The following is a 19,935-nucleotide window of genomic DNA, read 5'->3' as shown; positions in this document are numbered from 1 at the left end:
TCGGCTCAGGGCGTGATCCTGGTGATCCGGGATCGAGTCCCACATCAGGCTCTTCCGCTATGAGCCTGCTTCTTCCTCTCCCACTCCCCCTGCTGTGTTCCCTCTCTCGCTGGCTGTCTCTCTGTCACATAAATAAATAAAATCTTTAAAAAAAAAAAATAAGAATATGTTGCCACTTATATTCAAGTTTTAGGCTAGAGCATAACTGTATATGAGTCAATGCATTTTTTAAAGTATTCATATGAAAAATGTCTTTTGAATCAGAGATTAGGATCCAAGCATAGACTCTTTAGAAAGTTTTTCTTCCTTTCAGCCAGTGTTAAAAAATTACTATCTTTCAGTCTAAAAAATCAGTTTTAAAATCCTTATCTCTTAGAATGGTGGTTTATAAGACCAAGGTTTCTGGTGAGGGCAAGATGTGACATTTTAACATTTGAGCATCTTCTGGAGAGGCCATGTGGGATAGTAGGAAAACCAGAGTCCATCCCATCTCTGTGACTCTTGTGTCGTAGGACTTAGGCCCGTCACACACTCCTTTTCTTGCCCCTCAGTTTTCTTCATCTCTAAAGTGAGGTCAGTTGAGATCACTACACATCTGATTAGCTCTAATATTCTGTGTTTTCAGATTTGTTTTAGTAGGATTTTTCCTTCTAGAGAAATTTGGGAAATTTTCCTTGAAGAGAAGTATAACCTGGCACAAGTGGGGACGAACGGTCAGGAAGCCTCACTGTGCGGAGTGCAGGCTGCAGCCCTTCACAGCGCTTTGCCTTCCTGCATGTTTGGCTGGGTTGTGGAGCCTCCCCAGTGACGGCCTGCTTCTTTTTGCTTTAAGGGGCTATCAGCAACAGGATGCCCACGAATTCATGCGCTACCTTTTGGACCACCTGCACTTGGAACTCCAGGGTGGTTTCAATGGTGTTTCCCGCTCAGCAATTCTACAGGAGAATTCTACCCTATCTGCAAGTAACAAATGTTGCATGTAAGATGTAGTTTCTTTCTCTTTTTTTTAGGAGGACCTCAAACATTTATGTTGGTGTTATTGTTTATTAGATTTATAATGGAAGGTGGAGTTTTCCTTGACTTTTGCGCGTTTGAATTTTATAACCAAGACTAGCATATGCGTCCTGCTTCCATACCAGAGGCATCTTGTACTTGCCTCTTGGTATAGTCCTGATTGCTTTTGGTATAGATCATTTTAAAAATTGAAAGAAACAACAAAATATTTTGTATAATTTAGCACAAGAAAATTACCTGCCAAATGTATCAAATAATATTTGGGAGACTTAATTTTCTATACTAAAATAATTATATTTTTTCACTAGAAACTTAAAAATATTTTGAATGTGAATTTTCCTAAAATATATGTTCTTTAATGAAATTGAGGCATTTGTAAGTTCTCAGAATTTTTCTTGCCTTTCAATATGAACAAAACCTTTTAAAAAGATTGCTTTCCTGGGTACTAATACCCCAAATTTACATTGCGATTAGAAAGCTTTTTAGGGATGATTTACTGTTATTTCAGTCTGATTTTGTTTAATTGTAGTTTCCTTTTGTTCAAATTTTTTGAAAAGTTTTGTTTTGACCTGTGCAGGAAAGGGATTTACAAGACAAACTCCCCAAAGACAGAAAGAAAAGAGTAAGTAATATATAGGGATCACTGTATTGTATTGCCTTGCAGTTCACAAATCTGATTTAGTGTGAAGTTAGGGTCCTTTTAATGACAGAGCAGCTCCATAGCCCATCTGGCTGCGTCAGAGAAGGGCAGCCGTTGGAGTTGCTGTACATTTCAGAATGTTTGGCCCTCTAGGTCCTGAGAACTACGGTTCCAGTCAGAATCCAGTACAGAAGGGGAGGGGTCCGTGACCTGATAGAGTTATTCTTGCTGCTAGCGCCACGTTAAAAATAGTATTAAGGGAAAAATTCTGCTTTGTATTTGATGATGGCATTTTGTACACTAAGAATATTGAACTGGGCTCTATCAAGGAGAGTGTGTGTGAAGTGAGAGGGTATATGTCTTTATTATTTTATTTGATGCCCAAGGCACCCTCTTTGAGTCACATTGTGTAATAGTCCTAGGATGATCTTCTAGTAACTAATGAGTTTTCAGTATTAACCCATGTCTTTTCATGATATTTTAAACAGTAGTAATTTTAGGTTCCATTAGTGAGATAGGAACAGAAAGAAAAAAATTATTTCAGGATCTAAGGATCACATTTGCTAAAACTACAAAAAAGGTCTCCTATGCAGTATCTGTGTTTCTTTTTAGTACCTAGAAAATCATTACTGCTAATATAAAAGACCCTAGCAGCGTAAGAGTCTGTCCGAATATTTAAACACTCTTGGTGTCCAGTTATAATAAATGACAAAGCAATTTTGAAATCATTTATGAATCGTTTTTAGTCACTGTATACCTAACTTAATGCCATAGACATCAGATAGCCAAGACCTGATGAGTATCCTTTTCTCGGAGGAAGAAATTATAAAGAACTACGTTGAATCTAAATGTACTGCTTTTTAATCAAGCAGTTTCCATTTCAATTAAGGGCAGTATTATATGTGAACATCCGTACGAAAGGATCATAGTCCCTGATTCCAGTAGTTTATGTGGTGTGCCCTTTGTGTAGGACATAGATCTGAAACGGCTGTTACATCAGATAGTTCCAACGTAGCTTCCCTTTTCGTTCAATTTACTAAAGCTGTATATCCTATGAACAGCTTTTTTTTTTTTTTAAAAAAAGATGAAGCTGCAGTATATATCTTTTGCCTGTAAAGAATGGAAGCCCTTTCATGGAAAAGGAAGCAAACTTTTAAAATTGCTCGAGCAGCTTTGTCTCATTAGGTTTAATTTGGAGCAACTCAGAAAGTACAGTTCAGTGTGTTAGGAGTATTTTTATTTGCAAGTGAGAGAAACCACCTCACATTGCTATTAGCAAAAAAGAGCTTTTACTGACTCAAGTAACTGCATACATAAGTGCACAAAGGTTAATATATAAGTGTTTGCTGTAGTACTATTAATAGCAAACAACTGAAACAGCCTGGAAGAGCATTAATATATTGGTTAAATTAAGAAAAGGAGCGTAGTGTTAAGAGCTGTGTGACCCTAGACCAAGTTGGACCTCAGCTTCTTGGTCTGTAAAATGGGGATAATGCTATCTGCTTCATAGCTTTGTTGTGAGGATTAACGGATTTAATTCATGGAAAGTACCGTGAATGGAGTCCGGCATAGAGTAAGTGTGTTACCGGCGTTCGCTAACATGCTTCCACGGTTCACTTCCTTGGTGGCTCTTGCATCCGTTCTGTGTTCATACGGTGGCGTGCCAGTCTGCTGTCAGAAGGGGCGAGGTATGTGTTCAAGATACATACTAGGGAGAAAAAATAAAAGGAGGCAGGTGTGGTCCTAATTATTACGCTAGTAAAAGAGCCTTGAAACAATTTAAGGGCTTTTTTTTGGTGAACGCCTGTCTGAAAGCACTGTACATACATACCCCATGTCACCTTCACACCAGGCCTGAGGGTGGTAGTTGTTATTCCCGTTGAACGTCTGATGAAGCTGAAGCAGAGAAGTTAAGTAACATTAGGGCAGGTGGTTTTTTATCGTTCTTAAAGTGGTAGATTCCTGATCACAACAAGGAAGTTATCTACAGTATTGTTTTAAGTGAGCTTTTTAAAAGGCTTGTTGATAGTAACAGCTAGCACTTCAACTGTGAAGTCATGCCTCCACCAGTAATTACTAAATATGTATTAAATTTCTTTACCTCTTTTTCCCCAATCTGACAGTTGACCATCTAAAAAACTCAAACTATCTCTGAGCGAGGTTATTCAAAGTAAAGTAATTGAGTGCTCCCTGTGAGAGGTCTTGCAAAAATTTAAATATAAGGTGGTTTCTCTCTTTTGTGAGGGATATATTTGTGGGGAAAGGGGCCCTCTTGCCTTGAGTATAGGCACGTATGTGATCTGTTTAGTAATGGCAAATGTCCAGTGTTAGTGGCTTTTGGAGAAATTAGTGGGATTGGAAGTGGGGCTGTGGGGAGGCCAGTGGCTTAAACCTTTTATTTGGTGTACCTCTGTATAGCTTTAAAGGTTTTGTATTATTTCATAATTTAAAATAATAAATTATTTATTAAATAAATGATATATTCCCCCCAAAGTATAGCAGCTTTTATACACAGTTATTTTAGTTTTTTATTGAGATATTTTCCTTTGTGGTGATTTTCTTTAGAAATGGAGCATCTACGGTTGTCACAGCTATATTCGGAGGCATTCTCCAAAATGAGGTGAACTGCCTCATATGTGGGACAGAATCTAGAAAGTTTGACCCATTCCTAGGTAAGACATATTTGGCATGTGGTGATATGATATTGTATTAATGTTGCCTTTGAAAATTTAGGACAGTACAAGAAAAATGTAAAAATACATCAATTTTTGCAATTCTTTCCTAAGTGTGGTATATGCCTTTAACAGCTGTTTTCCTATTTCCTTTTAAGACCTTTCATTAGATATTCCAAGTCAGTTCAGAAATAAGCGCTCTAAGAATCAAGAAAATGGACCAGTTTGTTCATTACGAGGTAAAGATACTTTAATGTTGTAGAACTTTTTCCCTCTGAAATTACTGAATAGACTCAGAAACTCCATCCATCTGTGCCATGTTGTTAATTGCTTGAATGAATTCGTGTTATGATTTAACAGAAGTCAAACCTGAATTTCCTTCCTATCAGACAGAAAGAAAAAAAAATGGGTGCCAGAGATACTAAGTTAAGCATAAGATATTTCTCACCTTTAATACTGATTTTAAAATTGAGAGTCTGTAACAAACTGCTTCTGACTTAATGAAATGGAATTTATTCTGTGGATGTCCCACTAGTATCCATAGGAGGAAAGAACACTCAGCTAAGTTTAATAAGTTACGGTGTTATTCTTTTCTATGATTAATAGTTTTAGAAATCTATTGAGATACACATCTGTTGGTTAAGCCTGAGGCTCTGCTTTTAATTGCAAGACTGTGAGATTTGGAACAGATTTTTTCCTTGATTAGCATTAACTACTTTTGTCAAGGCAAAACGACCCGATCTCTGACCAGTCACTAAAATGGCTAACTGTTCTTGTTGATCCTAAAAAGAAACTAGGATAGGAAAAAGAAAGGCCTAATGTGTGTTCTATCATTAAGTAACTCTATACTGAAGGCAAATAACAATTTCTACCCTGAATTGTCTGTTGACTAAAAGTAATTTTTTCTTCAACTGTTATAGAGAATATTGTCATAAGAATTTATTTATATATAAATAAATGTGTGTGTGTATACACACACAGTCTTTTCCTACAAAAGATTCTAATTGGTCTAAAACTGCACTGTCCACTTTGGTGAAATCACAGATAGTTGGTAAAATATAAATTAAAAATGCAGTTGCTTAGTTGCACTAACCATATTTTAGGTGATCAACAACCACATGTGACTAGTGGCTACCATATTGGACAGCACAAATGGAGAACATTTCCATTATTGCAGAAAGTTCTATCGGGCAGTACTGCTCTGAAATCAAGTTATTCTACTGCCGTTTGCTTGTTCTCAAAAAGAAAAAAATTATATATATGTATCTGTTGGGGGAGGGACAGGCAGAATTCTATGTCACAGGTGCATTGGGCTTGTTAAAAGAGCACAGAGGTCTTGCTTGTAGCCCTGTTCCTCAGGTAGTTTCTGTCATGTGCACTGGACAGGAAAGACAGAAGGAGTGACTGTACATTTTGTACATGCTTTCAGTTCCTTCCCTTAGTAGCAGTGTTGATGGTCTCTTTTGAACAGGAGTACAGAAGAAATTTAAGGAAGCTCCATCCACTCCTCTTCCCTCTAAAATACATGGTTTTGAAATACAGGTTTTGAAAATATCACAACATACTTGGTATCAGATGTCAGATTATTTTCTCTTTATATTGATGGCATGTGAGTACAAGCTAACTTAATCGTAAAACAAACATTTGATCGTTTAGAGAGGAAAGCAGTGAGAGATTATTAAAGGAATTAGCCTCAAACTCTATAATCTAAACTGGATATGGCTTCATTTTATAATTTCTTCAAACATTCCTTAACATAAATATGTGGATATGTATTTAACAATATTTCCTAAATAAAACAACAGTCCAGATGATCTTTGGAAGACCCAGAGACACTGGTTTCTTCAGGCTTCTTTCTTCCTTTCTGCACTGTGTCCCCCCCATCCTGCACTGGTCATTTAATATGGTTCTTGTCCTCTGTAGCATTTCACTTATTACCTATCCCAGAATGCTTTACTACTGAGAGACCTGACTTTCTTGAGACTGTCCGGGAGGAGATTGTATGACATAGCTTAAGTGGTTGATTGGTACTACAAACAAGTGGCAAATGGCATTTGCCTTTCTTCCCAAGTACTATTTTTCTTGGCATAGACTCACTGAAATTTGATGTGATTGGGATTTAGCTTCAGGGCCCAGATCATCCTGAGGGGTTTCGGGTTTGGCTGGAAACAGGTTTCCTGTATTCTTAGCCGGCTTTCCTCTGAATTTTCAGACTTGATTCTTATTTTGTTAAAGAGCTTACTGTTGGCTTTAAAAAAACTAGATGGTAGAGTCATTCTTTCTGTTTACCACTATTTATTATTAAGGGTACGACTTTTTTTGGACAACCAGAGTATGATGAATTTTAGTTGATATACATTTATTAAGCAGGTGGAGTCGTGACTACATTTTACATGCTGTAATTCAAGGATTGCCTGTTTGCTTTTTGGAATAATTGATAAGCTTAGTTTTCATTTAGAAAGGACAGATGATATGAGAAAGATCCCTGGAATTTGAAATGATTTAACTAAAAACATGCATATTATGACATGCATATTATGAGAGGCTAAAATAATCCCAGTTCTAAAATCTGACCAAGATACCATAAAAAAGCAAAGATATTATTATGGACCAGATACGAAATATTAGCTCAAAGTATAATCCAATACTGTAGTAAATTAACATACAGAGATCAAGTAGGATTTCTTCCATCAGTGCAGGACTGCTATATCAGGAAGGAAGAATTTTCTCTGGCTGTCGAAGTCCTTCTGGCTAGACTAAGAACCAAGCTGACAGGAGACAGATTAGCAGGAGAGTATCCGGTTTAATTTCGTATGTATGGGGAATACACACAGACATGAAATTCTGAAGCCCAGCAACATGAGGCTTTATGAGCTAAGGAGATGAGTAGGGGTCTGAGGATACAAAGGGGAGAAAGACGATTAAGCAGGAAGGTGAGAGGAAATGTTTGGAGAATGACGTTTGTCCTCTTAGGCAGGTAAGTTTCTTTGGTAAAGAGGAATCTCTTAATAGTCACTTCTTGGTATAGGCTCTCCCTTCCGATGTAAATTGAAGCAGTTGAGAGGAAGGTAAAGAGCTTTTCCTGAATTTGCTGAGTTTTGTTTGCTTTTAACTCAAAATAATGTTCATGCCAAAGTGGTCCCTCTTGGGATGCCCTGCCCCGGACCTCTGCAGTTTCCTGCTCTGAAACTTCCCTGAAGTTTCACACATTAAAATTTAGCTGGTTGATTGGTCTTACCGAACCAGGCCTGGTAATAGGTCAGTTCAAACTCATTTCGGGAGGCAGGGATGCAGGTTATGCCTAAAGTTCAAGCAATCAGGTATTAAATAAGGCATTCCTGTGGAAACAAAAACAGTGGTTAATGACTGGATCAAACTATAAATCAGTTTCTGAATTTTGAGGGTAGTCAGTCAAGAGTTCTCGGTGTTAAGCTTGAACCATCTTCAGTGCAGTCTGACCGGTTTTCCTGGCTTGTAGTTGGACTGTCTCTGGTGATCTTTCTGAGTGGCCCCCAGAGCAGCAGGCATGAAGATTGCCTGTATGTGAGCTGTTGTGGTGATTTCTCTGAAGTTTACGTAAATTTAGTTTGTAGGGCTTCAGGGCAAAGGCAGTCTTAGTTCTCAGATGGGTCCAACGTAGAAGGTTGGAAGAAAAATAAAAACATTACTTTGGGGAATTATAGTTAGGCATTGGAGGAAAGTAGAAGAAATCAGGATTTAGTCCAGTTTCTAATGAACAGTATTACAATCTGATATTCACTCAGATGTGTTACTGAAACGTATTTTCTTTTATCACCCTTTATAGATAGCCGAATTAATACTAATTTGTTTGCAAAATAAGTCTAGTTTCAAAAAAAAACTTGGCCTGATCATTTACCTGAGGCCAGTAAGAATAGCAGTTGCTTAAGGTAAATTCTTCAAAACCTGCTGGAACTTTTTCTTGATTGAAGTTTTAACAGCCTCTTGAGGCCAGAAGCCAAGCCAAATACTTGCCATCAGAACTTCTGCTGCAATACCTACAGGTGGGGGTGAGTTCCTCTCTGCTCGAGGTCCCCGAAGTATCCTGAGGTTCCTGTATTTGCCAGGGAGTGACAACCTTTACTCACCTGGTAAGGCTGCTGGGAACTCTGGAAGCAGGGTACCAAACTGGTACTTTTGAGGGCTTTACTGGTTTCTTACAGCTGTCTGGTCATACCTGAGTTTACGCATCTCTCTCTCAAATAGGACATTCCAGTCAAAGCCTTGTTATATAACAAATGTTTCCAGTTGTGTCCTGTTACAAGGAGAACAGAATTGTATTGAACTTATGCAAATAAATATAAGAATACTTAGAGTTTCTGAATTCTGGAGAGTTCAGGTAGGGAAAAAGATAAATGTTTCAATTTGTTCACAAAGGTATATTCTGTTAAATTGCTCTAAGTCAATTAGCTTAAGAAAAACAATTTAAAATCTGGAAAAACAAAGCATTTTAGAAAGGCAGGAATGTTTTAAAAAGTCATAAAGAACTAAAAAGAATTTTTAATTTTTCAGTTCCATATTACTGTTTTGCTTGAATCCAGTTTTTCCACTAGTTCAGAAATTCTTACCAGTTTTATGGTAAGAATTCAGTTTTTATGAACTTAAGGTTATCAGAAACCTGTACTCACAGTTCTTTTAGGAGTCTCACTGAAGATAAGGCATTTATAGTACCACCAGAGCAAAATAGTAACTGTATTAGAGTTCATGATGACATGGAAGTTGACAAGGAAATTTGGTTATTTCTCTGATTCCCAACACATAACAACATACTGGGACATCAGGTTTCTAGGAGTTTTATACAATTTTAGAACACTTAACATATCTACATAAATACAATCTAAGAGGTTTTAGTATCACTTATTTGACAATGAAATATTCTAAGACCTATATGGCACACCTTAGATTGTGGTCAAAAGAATTCGTTTTAGGAAGTATGTCAAAAAAACATGAGACAGTTTGAACATTTGATTAACAAGACCACAGGTCATTATGGAACAGTATTTAATTATCTAACCAAAGTGTGATAATAAAAGATTTCAAAGGGAAAAAAGGCAAACATATAGAACCTTACATAGTTGTGAGCAAAAATGAGCTTTTAAGACTCACTTTTCTTAAAGAATCAAAGACCTGATAAACAGGAAATTATTTTGGCAAAACACAGAATCCTTGATTTCTAAGCAGATAACTTTAAAGGTAAAGAAAAACATTTGTTTACAGTTTTTTATTAAGAGCAGATCTGTAATTTGAAATTTTTGGTTAAAAAGACAACTTTGCTGTGTATCTTTGATATTAAAACTTACTAAATTTATCCTAATCTTAGCCAGTACTGATCACACATAAAATCCCTTTCCAAAGATTCCTTTTCCATAAACCTTTTGGAACTTTCTTTTTTACATTCAGCTCTTGTTTTAAGTTTTCCCCTCTTTAAAAAACCAGTTTCACTTTAGGACAAAATTATTTTCTTTTCCCTTAACAAAAAATGTATTCCTGTCCCTCATAGCTTTTTCTACCAAAAACACATCATTCTTTCCTTGCATATGGAATTGTTTCCCTTATTATTTCTAGTAGTCTTACATTTATTAGAATTCTTAACTCTTAGTAGAGTAAGCAATTTTGAACTGTTATACCAGTATTCTTTAGAATAGCAAATTTGTGAATACATTTCATAATTTCTAAGAATGTGCTTTTTCATAGTACAGTTTTTCAGTAAAGCACAAACCAGGTTTATTAACAGATCCATACTTATCTTCAGTTTCTCTGCAATAAGACACAAGTAAATAACCTATTGAAACCTATTTTCTGAACCTATGTTCAGTACTTAATGTTTTATTATTTTACTTTATCTGGAAAGGACTTAGATATTCTCAATAAATTTAACTCATCATTTAACTTACTAAAAGCTTTAAAGTGTCAGGTTACCAAGGATTTTGGAGTTTGGAAGATAATTAAAAGTTTACCTACAAAGCTCTTTGGCAGGGGTTGGGGGGTGGGTGCAGAAGGGGAAGGAGAGAGAGAGAATCTTAAGCAGGTCCCATGCCCAGCACAGAGTCCGACCTGAGACCATGACCTGAGTTGAAATCTAGAGTCAGACGCTTAGTCGACTGAGCCACTCAGGCATCCCTGCCTAAGACCTTTTAATCTCATTTATATAATCTTATTTACATTTGTTTTACATCTGTTTAATTTGCTTGTTCTTATGTTTAGATTACCCACAAAACTTCATGAAGCATTAGACAAAAATCAGTCATTATTCTAAGTTTTTTTCTGATAAATTTGCAGAGAGGAACTTATTTGGCTTTCAGTAAACACAGGTAGAATGACAGTCATATATTTAATGCTGGTAACTCTAAAGACATTTTAATTAAACCACCAACCTAAAATTAGCTTTATTATTGAATATTTTTCCAGATCATGTGAATTTGGAAAACATCTATCTTTCTGAGTTTTGGAATTCCCAGTACTTAGAAGTGCTTGACTTCAAACCAACTAAAAAGAGCTCTTTTACAAATTAATTTTAGTGATACCATCTGAAGATAAAATATCTTACATTTGTAACATGTGGACCCACGCAGACAAGATGCAAACAAAATATTATAGCTTTTATTTTTACTAATATTTGTGGAGAGATTAAAGGCCCAGTTTCTAAATACCTCTCTTTTATTTTTTGATGAAAAACTTCTCTAAAGTTTGTATTTCAAAGAATGGCTCTTAGGTCCTAGAGAAGATAGGATTAGAAAACTTACATCACCAAGAAAAGAGAAAGAGTCCCATGTTGTCACCAGGGTGGAAATTTGGAGCAAATCTGCCTGTTACCAGAGGTGCTGGAGACTGGGCACAAGAGGCATTTTTGAAAGGCCTCTTCCCCCCATTTTTTCTTCAGCCTCAGGTGATTTTGTGCTAAACATGGTAAGATTTATCATTTCAAGAAACTGAGAATGCCAATTTTTTTTTATTTTTATTTTTTTAGTTTTGGGGCAACTGCACTTTAAAGTTTAAGTACAGGACAGTTTTGTTCCAATATCCTGATATTTTATAATAACTACAAACATTTTAAGGGGAACAGGCAAGATTTAGGGATTGGTAAAGAGGGGTGGGCGTTGACTTGTTTTGTACAGATTGGGAATTAGAAACAATGGTCTTACTGGATAAAGCTTAGAATATCAAGGGATTGACCTGCCTTTTTAAACTAAACTTTGTTTTTTTTTTTTTTTATATCAGGGAGATTTTTTAACAAAAGCCTTCTTGCAGCATCCATAATTCAGCCTTGGCTTCTATTAGCCCCTGAATGTTGGCCTTTCACAGATCATTTGTGGGAGGGCCTAGGAGACATTTTGGTCCCGTTTTCTCTGTGAAGGGGACGTAGTGAATAATCATTAATCTTTCTCATTTCTCTGTAAATTTGGTAGCATCTTTTCAAAATAGGGGTAAAAGGGCTTTATAATTTAAAAGATCTTCTTTTTCAGTGGAGAGAGGGGTGGCTGGGGTACATCTGCAATGTACATAAACATAGGGATGTCCGAAGCTGGCGGAGTCTGCTGACAGAGCCCTAGAAGGTAGGAGCAAAGCAAGCCTTATTGCCAGTCTCAGGTGCTTTTGTTAAATTCGTTTTCTGGCTTTCAGCTTTTATGTGAGCAGCCTGTATACTTTGAACATAGAGGTTTGGTCCCTATCAGTCTCGTTGGGAAAGGGGAGATAAATCTGGCCTCATCTGTTTTGTTTTTTTTTTTTAAAGATTTTTTTTTTTTTTTTTTTAAAGATTTTATTTACTTATTTGAGAGAGAAAGCTCAAGCGAGCATGAGCTGGGCAAAGGGCAGAGGGAGAAGCAGAGTCCCCACTGAACCAAGGGAGTCAGACGTGGGGCTCAATCCCAGGACCCTGGGATCATGACCTGAGTGTAAGGCAGACCAGATGAGGCCAGATTTTAAGGGAATTTTACTTCAGAGGTGGACATTTATTTTTTAGTCTTATGTTCATCTTGTCAAGGGAGTCCCTAAGGCATGCCGTTATACTAATAAGACAATTGAGAGCTCTCTATACAATGTTTTTCTTTTCAATATAAGCAATTTAAAGACCATTGATGAATAATCTGTTAATAGCAACTCCAACCAATAAGTCTTTAAATGGCTGAACCAAAGATGCAAGAGGCATCCAAAGAGGGCATAGGTGATGGCCCCGATGATCTAAAAGTTTGCTCCCAAAATTAGTTTAAGAAAGCAAAGGCCTTCATTGCATAGGCAGTAAGGATGGTAAAAATGGGGTCTCTGGTCTCCCACGAAAACACAAGGGATGTGCTGCAGGATTAGGGACAGTGTACCTTGTTGCAAGGAAGTTTGCTTGAGGTTAGTAGGTGGACTAGTGTCAATCTAACCTGTTCCATGACCAGCTTACCTTTCACGACAGTCTTCTCGAGGCAGTGAGCCTTCCAGTAGTTTTTAAGTGCTTGATCTGTGTCCACCAGTTGGGGGGCTTTAGCTTCCAAAATGTCCCTTAGCAACAGTCTTTACCTTTTATGTGCACAAAGTTCATAATGACAAAGGACTTAAAACACAGGCAAAAAAACTAAAACAAAAACACCAAACAAACTCAAAGACTATCTTTGGGAGGAAATGAATCCATAACCAAGAGTACTCTACCAAATTTAACCAGAGACAATTTACACAATTTAATAACTCACCCCAAGGAACTAGGTTCCACAAATATTTTCTCCTGCTAATTTAAATGTATCAAGAAAGAAAAAGGACTCTCACCACTCCTGCTCTTTCGGACTCTATCGATAGAGATTCTGGGAGGTTGACAGGGTACAAAATCTTACCATCTGCTGGGTGTATGTGAGATGTCCCAAGGACCTCAGTAGCAGTCGTGTCCAGCAAGTTAAAGTATCCTGCTGACTATTCAACTGTTGAAGAGGAAGAATTTCCTCTGCCCTTCAAGGTCCTTCCTGCTGGACGAGAACCAGATTGATTCAAGATAGAAGATCAGATTTAGTTTTGTATGTACAGGGAATTGACACAGACATGAAAGTCCAAAGACATGCAACATGAGGCTTCTGTGAGCTAAGGAGAGGGTTAGGGGTCTGAGGATACAAAGGGGGAGAAAGACCATTAGTAGGAAGGTGAGAGGAGATGTTTGGAGAACAAACATTGTCCTGTTACGTAGGCAGAGAAGTTTCTTCGGTAAAGAGGAATCTCTTCCTGGTAATAAGCAGGCAGTTGAGGAGAAGGTAAGAGGTTTTCCTGAACCTGCTGGATTTTGTTTGCTTTAACTCAAAATACTGGTCATGTCAAAGTGGCCCATCTTGGGGTGGCCTACCCCCTGCAGAGGGAATATTAGAAAATATAATTTAATGGGAGAAGATAAAAATGGTTTTGATAAAATTTCAAATCCATTGCTGATTGAAAGAAGAAGGAAAAAAAACCCCTCTTATTCTTATTAAGCTAGGAGTAGAAAGTTAGCTTTTGATAGATAATCTTCATCAGTTATCAGTGATCTTCATAGTTAACAATGAAGCACGAATGATTTTCCGTTACAGTGTGGAAGCAAGGAGGAGTTCTGCTGAGAGACAAGGCAGGAGACCTGCTTTTCTAAAAGCTCTCGATTAAAAAAAAAAAAAATTAAATACAGGTGTTATTTTTATAAGTTATAAACTGGGAGCCAAAAAGTTTAATAAGGCAGCCAAATAAAAAAGTAGGCAAAAAACCAATTGCTTTACTACACATAGCAAAAGATCCTATTCAAGTAGCAGTAAAATCTTAGAAATACTTAAGAATAAATTAGAGAAATATGTAAGACCTAAATGAAGAAAATTATTAGAACAGATAAAAAGCCTGAATAAACAGAGCCATGTCATATACTTGAATAGGGAGACCAATGTGGTAGAGATGTCCATTTTCCTCCAAATCACTCCCTAACTTTATTCTAATTTGCTCAAAAGTTCTTCTGTAAGAAGAAATTTTTTAAAAAAGATTTTATTTATTTGAGAGAGAGAGAGAGGGAGAGCATGAACAGGGGGAGGGGCGGATGGAGAGGGAGAAGCAGACTTCCCACTGAGAGCAGGGAGCTCAACTGGGGGGTCGGGATGGGGGTGGGGGCTTGATCCGAGACCCTGGGATCAAGACCTGAGCTGAAGGCAGACCCCGACTGAGCCACCCAGGTACCCCAACAGAAAGAAATTCTTAAGAGAAGCTTAGGAAGTTTTTTAAATGAAAATGAGGAAGCAGGATAGAGATAAGGTAGGAAATGTCCCATGCATGCTAATTTAGCAGGTACTGGTGCAGAAAGGTATATGTGGGAATTTATTAAATAGCAAAGAAAAAATTTCAAGTCCGTAGAGAAAGAAATTAATAGTGAAAATGAAAATTTGTGAAAACATTAATTTCATCCTTAACTCCCATCTTTTCTTAAATTAATTTGAGGTTTCAAAATCTAATATGAAAAATAAAACTACAGGATACTCTAGGCAAACATCTTTTTGATCTTGTAGGGGAGACTTTCACCAAGACCAGAACCTGGAAAGGAAAAAAATTCATAAATTTAACTGCATAATTAAGGTGAAAGACACCTTAAAGTAGAAAAGGAGAGGACATATGAATAAGAGTACTTGGTAAAGTATATGAATAGGAAGAGAAATGCAAACGGTCGATTTAACGTCTGAAAAAGTATTCTCTCGCTTATATTGAAGAAAGTATAGGTAAAGTAGAATTGGTCAAAATGACAAAGATAGGTAATACCCATTGTTAGCATAGGTGCGGGAGAGTGGGCGCTCTCACATACTGGCGTTAGCATAAATTGGTGGTTTGGGACAACAGTGAGTACCACTTTTAATGAGCATTTCCTTAGACATAGTAATTTTACTTGTGAATGCGGACAATGACACCTGTAAAAGATGTTCATTGAAGCATTCTGTTATCGCAGAGATCAAACATTTTACATGCCCTACATACTAGTAGGGCACTGGTTTAATAATTAATACTGTGTAGTAATTAAGAAAGATAAAGTTGCTCAGTAGGCAAGGCCACAGGAAGGATAGCCACAAAGTACTGTGGAGCAAAACACTGTCCGTGGAACTAGGTCTATAGAATGGTTCCTTTGTGTAAAATAAAAAGCATTCATTTGCATTAAAGTCTCGAGCAGTATATTCTGTCTGTTCACAGTGATTTCTTAGGGGTAGGGATTCCAGAAGAAAGTGAACTGTGACTTCTTTTTTCCTGCTCTTTTATGTTTGAATTTTTTAACCTATTCTATCACCTTTATATATTTGCTTTGGGGGAGTAAAACAAAAATGTGGATTAATTTATACATCTCAATTATTGCTTTGCTAAATTAAATTTATATAGTGCGTAAAGGGGATCTAATAACATCAACAAACCAGTTTTATTCCCTGCTGTCCATAGGGGTGTATTTAACAGTTTATATAATGTGGAAGACTGACACTTGTGAAATATATGCCCTGAAACCCTTGAGAATCTTAGGAGTTTCAAAAACCATCATGGCATTCCCCCCCCCCCATGAAATGCAATAAAGTACAAATGAAAAAAGTTTAAGCAGCTTCCTCAGATGGGAGGTGTGAAGGTAAGTGGAGAACAATAAAGCTTTGCGGGGATGTGAATGCCGGGTAGTTAGTAGACTGTTTTACTGGCCATGTGATTTACTTCCACATACTAGCTTTGAAAAGTGCGGTTTGTTTCATGCTGCTGCAGAAAACTAAACTGAAACACATTTCAGGGTCATTCAGACTTCAGACGGTTAAAATGGCAGGTGTCTAATCTGTGAATATCAAAGAAAGGCTGTACCTAGGCAGTCTTCCTCTTTAAGAAATAACTGTGTGCAGGTATGTTTCAATAGTAAAAATCAAAGGACATAAAGAAAGGTCTGTATATTCATTGTAGAATTCAGAGAAAATTCAAAGAGTACAAAGAGGTTCCTGAGGGTGGAGCCCCACTCAGGACTTGAACTCAGGACCCTGAGATCAAGACCTGAGCTGAGATCAAGGGTTAGGTGCTTAAGTGACTGAGCCATCCAGCTGCCCCAAGGATATTTTTATTTAAAAACTGATTTAAAAGCCTTTTTTTTTTAAAAAAAAAGCTTTAAAAAACTTTTTAAAAAAAGTTTTAAAAAAACTTTTTAAAAAGTTGGAAATTTATAATTAGTCTGGGTTGTTATTGTTTTAACTCATAGAAGTCATTACAAATAGGCATTAGTTTTACGGAAAGCTAAAAAGCAGCTTTCAAAATCCATATGGAGAGGGCTATGTGGGTAGTTCTCTGCTAACCCAACTAGGGTTTATAATGTTGCTTCTTTATTAAAACGTTCTAGAGGCTGCCTGTGGACACAGCTTCTGACGCAGCGGGGACAGTGAGGCTGCCTCATGGTCTGAGGGCAGCAGCACCTGCGGGCTCCTGAGCCTTGGCAGCAACAGAGAGAGGTGTGAGAATACAAGCTGGCTCTTAGAGGCAGCTGGGGCCACCATTTTTAAATTCAGTGTTTGAAAAACCAGGTTCAGCGTGTATGGCTTGGTTATGAATTGTCCAGTGAGCCTTTCATATCTTCTGTTGTGTTTTGGTTTATCACATGGCCTCACAGGAAAAGGAGAGAACTGCATTATCTTATGCATAAATCAGTTTGGGACCACTTGGTGGTCACCCTTTAAGCCTCTCAAAAAAGCATAAAGCAAAATCTGCCGTCTGTGCCCGCCCCTCAGCTGTGGCAGAGAGGCTCATTGCAAGCAGCTAGATTGAATGTGGGTTTCACCCCACAGTGAGTCCAGGGTGGCCTCAGACAGGCATCTCAGTGGCATAGGGACGAAACTCTGAGCAGTGCATCTACAGCAAGCAGTTCTCTCGGCTGAAGACAGTCGCAGCTCACCCACGATAGTAGGTCACATGTAGCCCACATAGAGGACTCCCCTGGTTCTGGTGACCTGAGAGGGACGCTGTGCTGCAGAGCATGCCAGACCTCTTCTACACAAGGCCACCACTTTCAAGACCAGGAGATGGAGCTGACCGACGTAGTAGATAGAAACAGTTACAAAACATAAGTAGAGCAATATGTCCCAAATGAATGAACAGGATAAAATCACAGTACCAGCCATTGCACTACTAGGTATTTACCCCAAAGATAAAGACGTAGTGAAGGGCCACATGCACCCCAATGTTCATAGCAGCATTGCCCACAATAGCTAAATTGTGGAAGGAACAGAGATGCCCTTCAACAGATGACTGGATTAAGAAATTGTGGTCCATGTATACCGTGGAATATTAGCCATCAGAAAGAACGATTACACAACATAAGCAGCAACATGGATGGGACTGGAGGAGATGATGCTAAGTGAAATAAGTCAAGCAGAGAAAGACAATTATCATATGGTTTCACTCATTTATGGAAGAATGAAGGGGGGTAAACAGAAGGGGGAATGAACCCTGAGAGACTGTGGACTCTGGGAAACAAACTGAGGGCTTCAGAGGGGAGGGGGGTGAGGGATTGGGACAGGCCGGTTTTGGGTATTAAGGAGGGCACGTATTGCATGGAGCACTGGGTGTTATACGCAAGTAATGAATCATGGAACATTGCATCAAAAACTGGGGATGTACCGTATGGTGACTAATAATAAAAAATAAAAAATTAGCAAATAGTATTCAGCAATAATTACATTAAAAAATCACAGTAAAAGAGCTAAATAACATGGTAATAAGCAGTATATCTAATAAGGAATTGAAACTAATGGTCATAAACATACTCATTGGACTTGAGAAAAGAGTGGATGAACGCGGTGACAACTTCTTAAAGATAGAAAATATAAAAACCAGAGAGCTGAAGAATTCAATAGCAAATAAAAATACACCAGAGGGCGCCTGCGTGGCTCAGGCAGTTAGCTGCCTTTGGCTCAGGTCATGATCTCAGGGTCCTGGGATGGAGCCCTTATTGGGCTCCCTGCTGAGCAGGGAGTCAGCTTCCCTCTCCCTATGCCCCTCCCACTCATGCTTGCTCTTTCTTTCTCAAAAATAAATCTTAAAAAAAAAAAAATACAGTAGAGGGAGTCAACAACAGATTAGAGGATCCAGAACAGATCAGCGATCTGAAAGACAGGGTAGTGGAAAGCAGCCAATGTAAATAGGGAAGAAAAAAGAAAAATAATGAGAATAGGTTAAGGGACTTCAGTGACATCAAGGATTCTAACATCACATTATAGAGATCTCATGGGGAGGAGAGAGAGAAGGAAGCAGAAAATTTACTTGAAGAAATAGCTAAAAAACTTCCTAATCTGGGGAGAGAAACAGATATCCAGGTCGAGGAAGCAGAGAGCTAACAGGATGAACCCAAGTTGGTCTATACCAAGACACATAATAATTAAAATGGCAACAACAATAGAGAATTTTAAAAGTAGAAATGGAAAAAAATATACAATTATATGCAAGGGAAACCCCATAAGGCTATCAGCTGATCTTTCAGCAGACACTGTAGGGCAGAAAAAAATGGCAAGATACATTCAAAGTGCTGAAAGGCAAACAAAACAAAACAAAAAACCCCTACAAACCAAGAATACTCTACCTAGCAAATCATTCAGAATAGGGGGAGAGAGAGAGTTTCCCAGGCAAAAGGAGTTCCATCACCATGAAACCAGTCTTAGAGGTTAAAGGGAATCCTTTAAGTGGAAAGAAAAGGCCATAACTAGAAGGAAATTATGAATGAAAAAAATTTTACAGGTAAAAGCAAATATAGAGTAAAGGTAGTAATCACGGAGGTTAAAATGCAAAAGTAACAAAAAAGCTTTTATCCACGAAAATCAGTCATGGGATAAAAAAAAAGATGCTGAATACGATATATACACAAAATATGAAGGGGGAGTAAAAAACTGTGGTGCTTTTACAATGTGTGTGAACTTACGGGACCATCAACTTCATATAGACTGGTAAATATACAAGATGTTGTATATGAACCCAGTCGTAGCCACAGATCAAAAATTAAAGAGAAAGGAAGCCAAGCATAACGCTAAAGAAAGCCGTCAGGCTACAAGGGAAAACAGCAAGAGAACAAGACAGGAACAGAGTACTATAAAAACAACCAGAAAACAGTTCACAAAATGGCAGTAAGTACAAGCTTACTTTAAACGCAAATGGACTAAATGCTCCGATCAAAAAATACAGAGTGATGGAATGGATAGAAAAAAATCCAGCTACGTGCTGCCTACAGGAGAATCACTTCCAACCTGAAGACACGGACTGAAAGTGAAGAGACGCAGAAACATAGCATACAGATGGAAGCAAAAACCCCTCAAGAAACAAAAACAACCCAGGTAGCAATACTTATATCAGACAAAATGGACTTTAAAAGACAGACTGTAGCAAGAGACAAAGAAGGGCACCACATAAAGGGACCTAATGCCACAAGAGGATAAAACAGTTGTAAATATCTATGCACCCCAAATAGCATCTAAATGCATAAAGCAAATATTGAAAGACATAAAAGGAGAAATGGATAGTAATACAGTACCAGTAGGGGACTTTGACACCCCATTTACATCAATGGATAAGTCAGACAGAAAAATCAATAAAGAAACAGTGGCTTTGAATGACATATTGGACCAGATGGACCTA

The 19,935-nt window shown here is 37.8% G+C and overlaps 1 protein-coding gene and 1 long non-coding RNA gene across 14 annotated transcripts in view; one reads left to right on the top strand and one right to left on the bottom strand.

The window, feature by feature from the left end:
• Nucleotides 1–19,935, top strand: part of USP3 (ubiquitin specific peptidase 3) — a 144,847-nt gene that overhangs the window by 111,067 nt on the left and 13,845 nt on the right. For 5 of the 6 annotated variants that reach the window (XM_045810795.2, XM_045810793.2, XM_087856881.1 and 2 more), the window contains 4 exons: nucleotides 833–979; nucleotides 1,592–1,636; nucleotides 4,220–4,326; nucleotides 4,485–4,565. In XM_045810795.2, the coding sequence (XP_045666751.1) occupies nucleotides 833–979; nucleotides 1,592–1,636; nucleotides 4,220–4,326; nucleotides 4,485–4,565 (380 nt within the window). The remainder of the gene's footprint in view (nucleotides 1–832; nucleotides 980–1,591; nucleotides 1,637–4,219; nucleotides 4,327–4,484; nucleotides 4,566–19,935) is intronic. The other variant, XM_045810794.2, reaches the window with a different exon arrangement.
• Nucleotides 1–19,935, bottom strand: part of LOC123800869 (uncharacterized) — a 56,083-nt gene that overhangs the window by 26,667 nt on the left and 9,481 nt on the right. For 3 of the 8 annotated variants that reach the window (XR_015722166.1, XR_015722165.1, XR_015722170.1), the window contains exons 2-3: nucleotides 3,486–13,286; nucleotides 3,206–3,362 (exon numbers count right to left, since the gene is read on the bottom strand). This is a non-coding gene — a long non-coding RNA (uncharacterized LOC123800869). The remainder of the gene's footprint in view (nucleotides 1–3,205; nucleotides 3,363–3,485; nucleotides 13,287–19,935) is intronic. The other 5 variants (XR_015722171.1, XR_015722172.1, XR_015722168.1 and 2 more) reach the window with 5 other exon arrangements.

Source organism: Ursus americanus, chromosome 28 (genome assembly GCF_024610735.1).
Source record: "Ursus americanus isolate L20-20 chromosome 28, mUrsAme1.1.p, whole genome shotgun sequence".
NCBI classification, from domain to species: domain Eukaryota; kingdom Metazoa; phylum Chordata; class Mammalia; order Carnivora; family Ursidae; genus Ursus; species Ursus americanus.
This window is presented reverse-complemented; position numbering and strand designations above follow the sequence as displayed.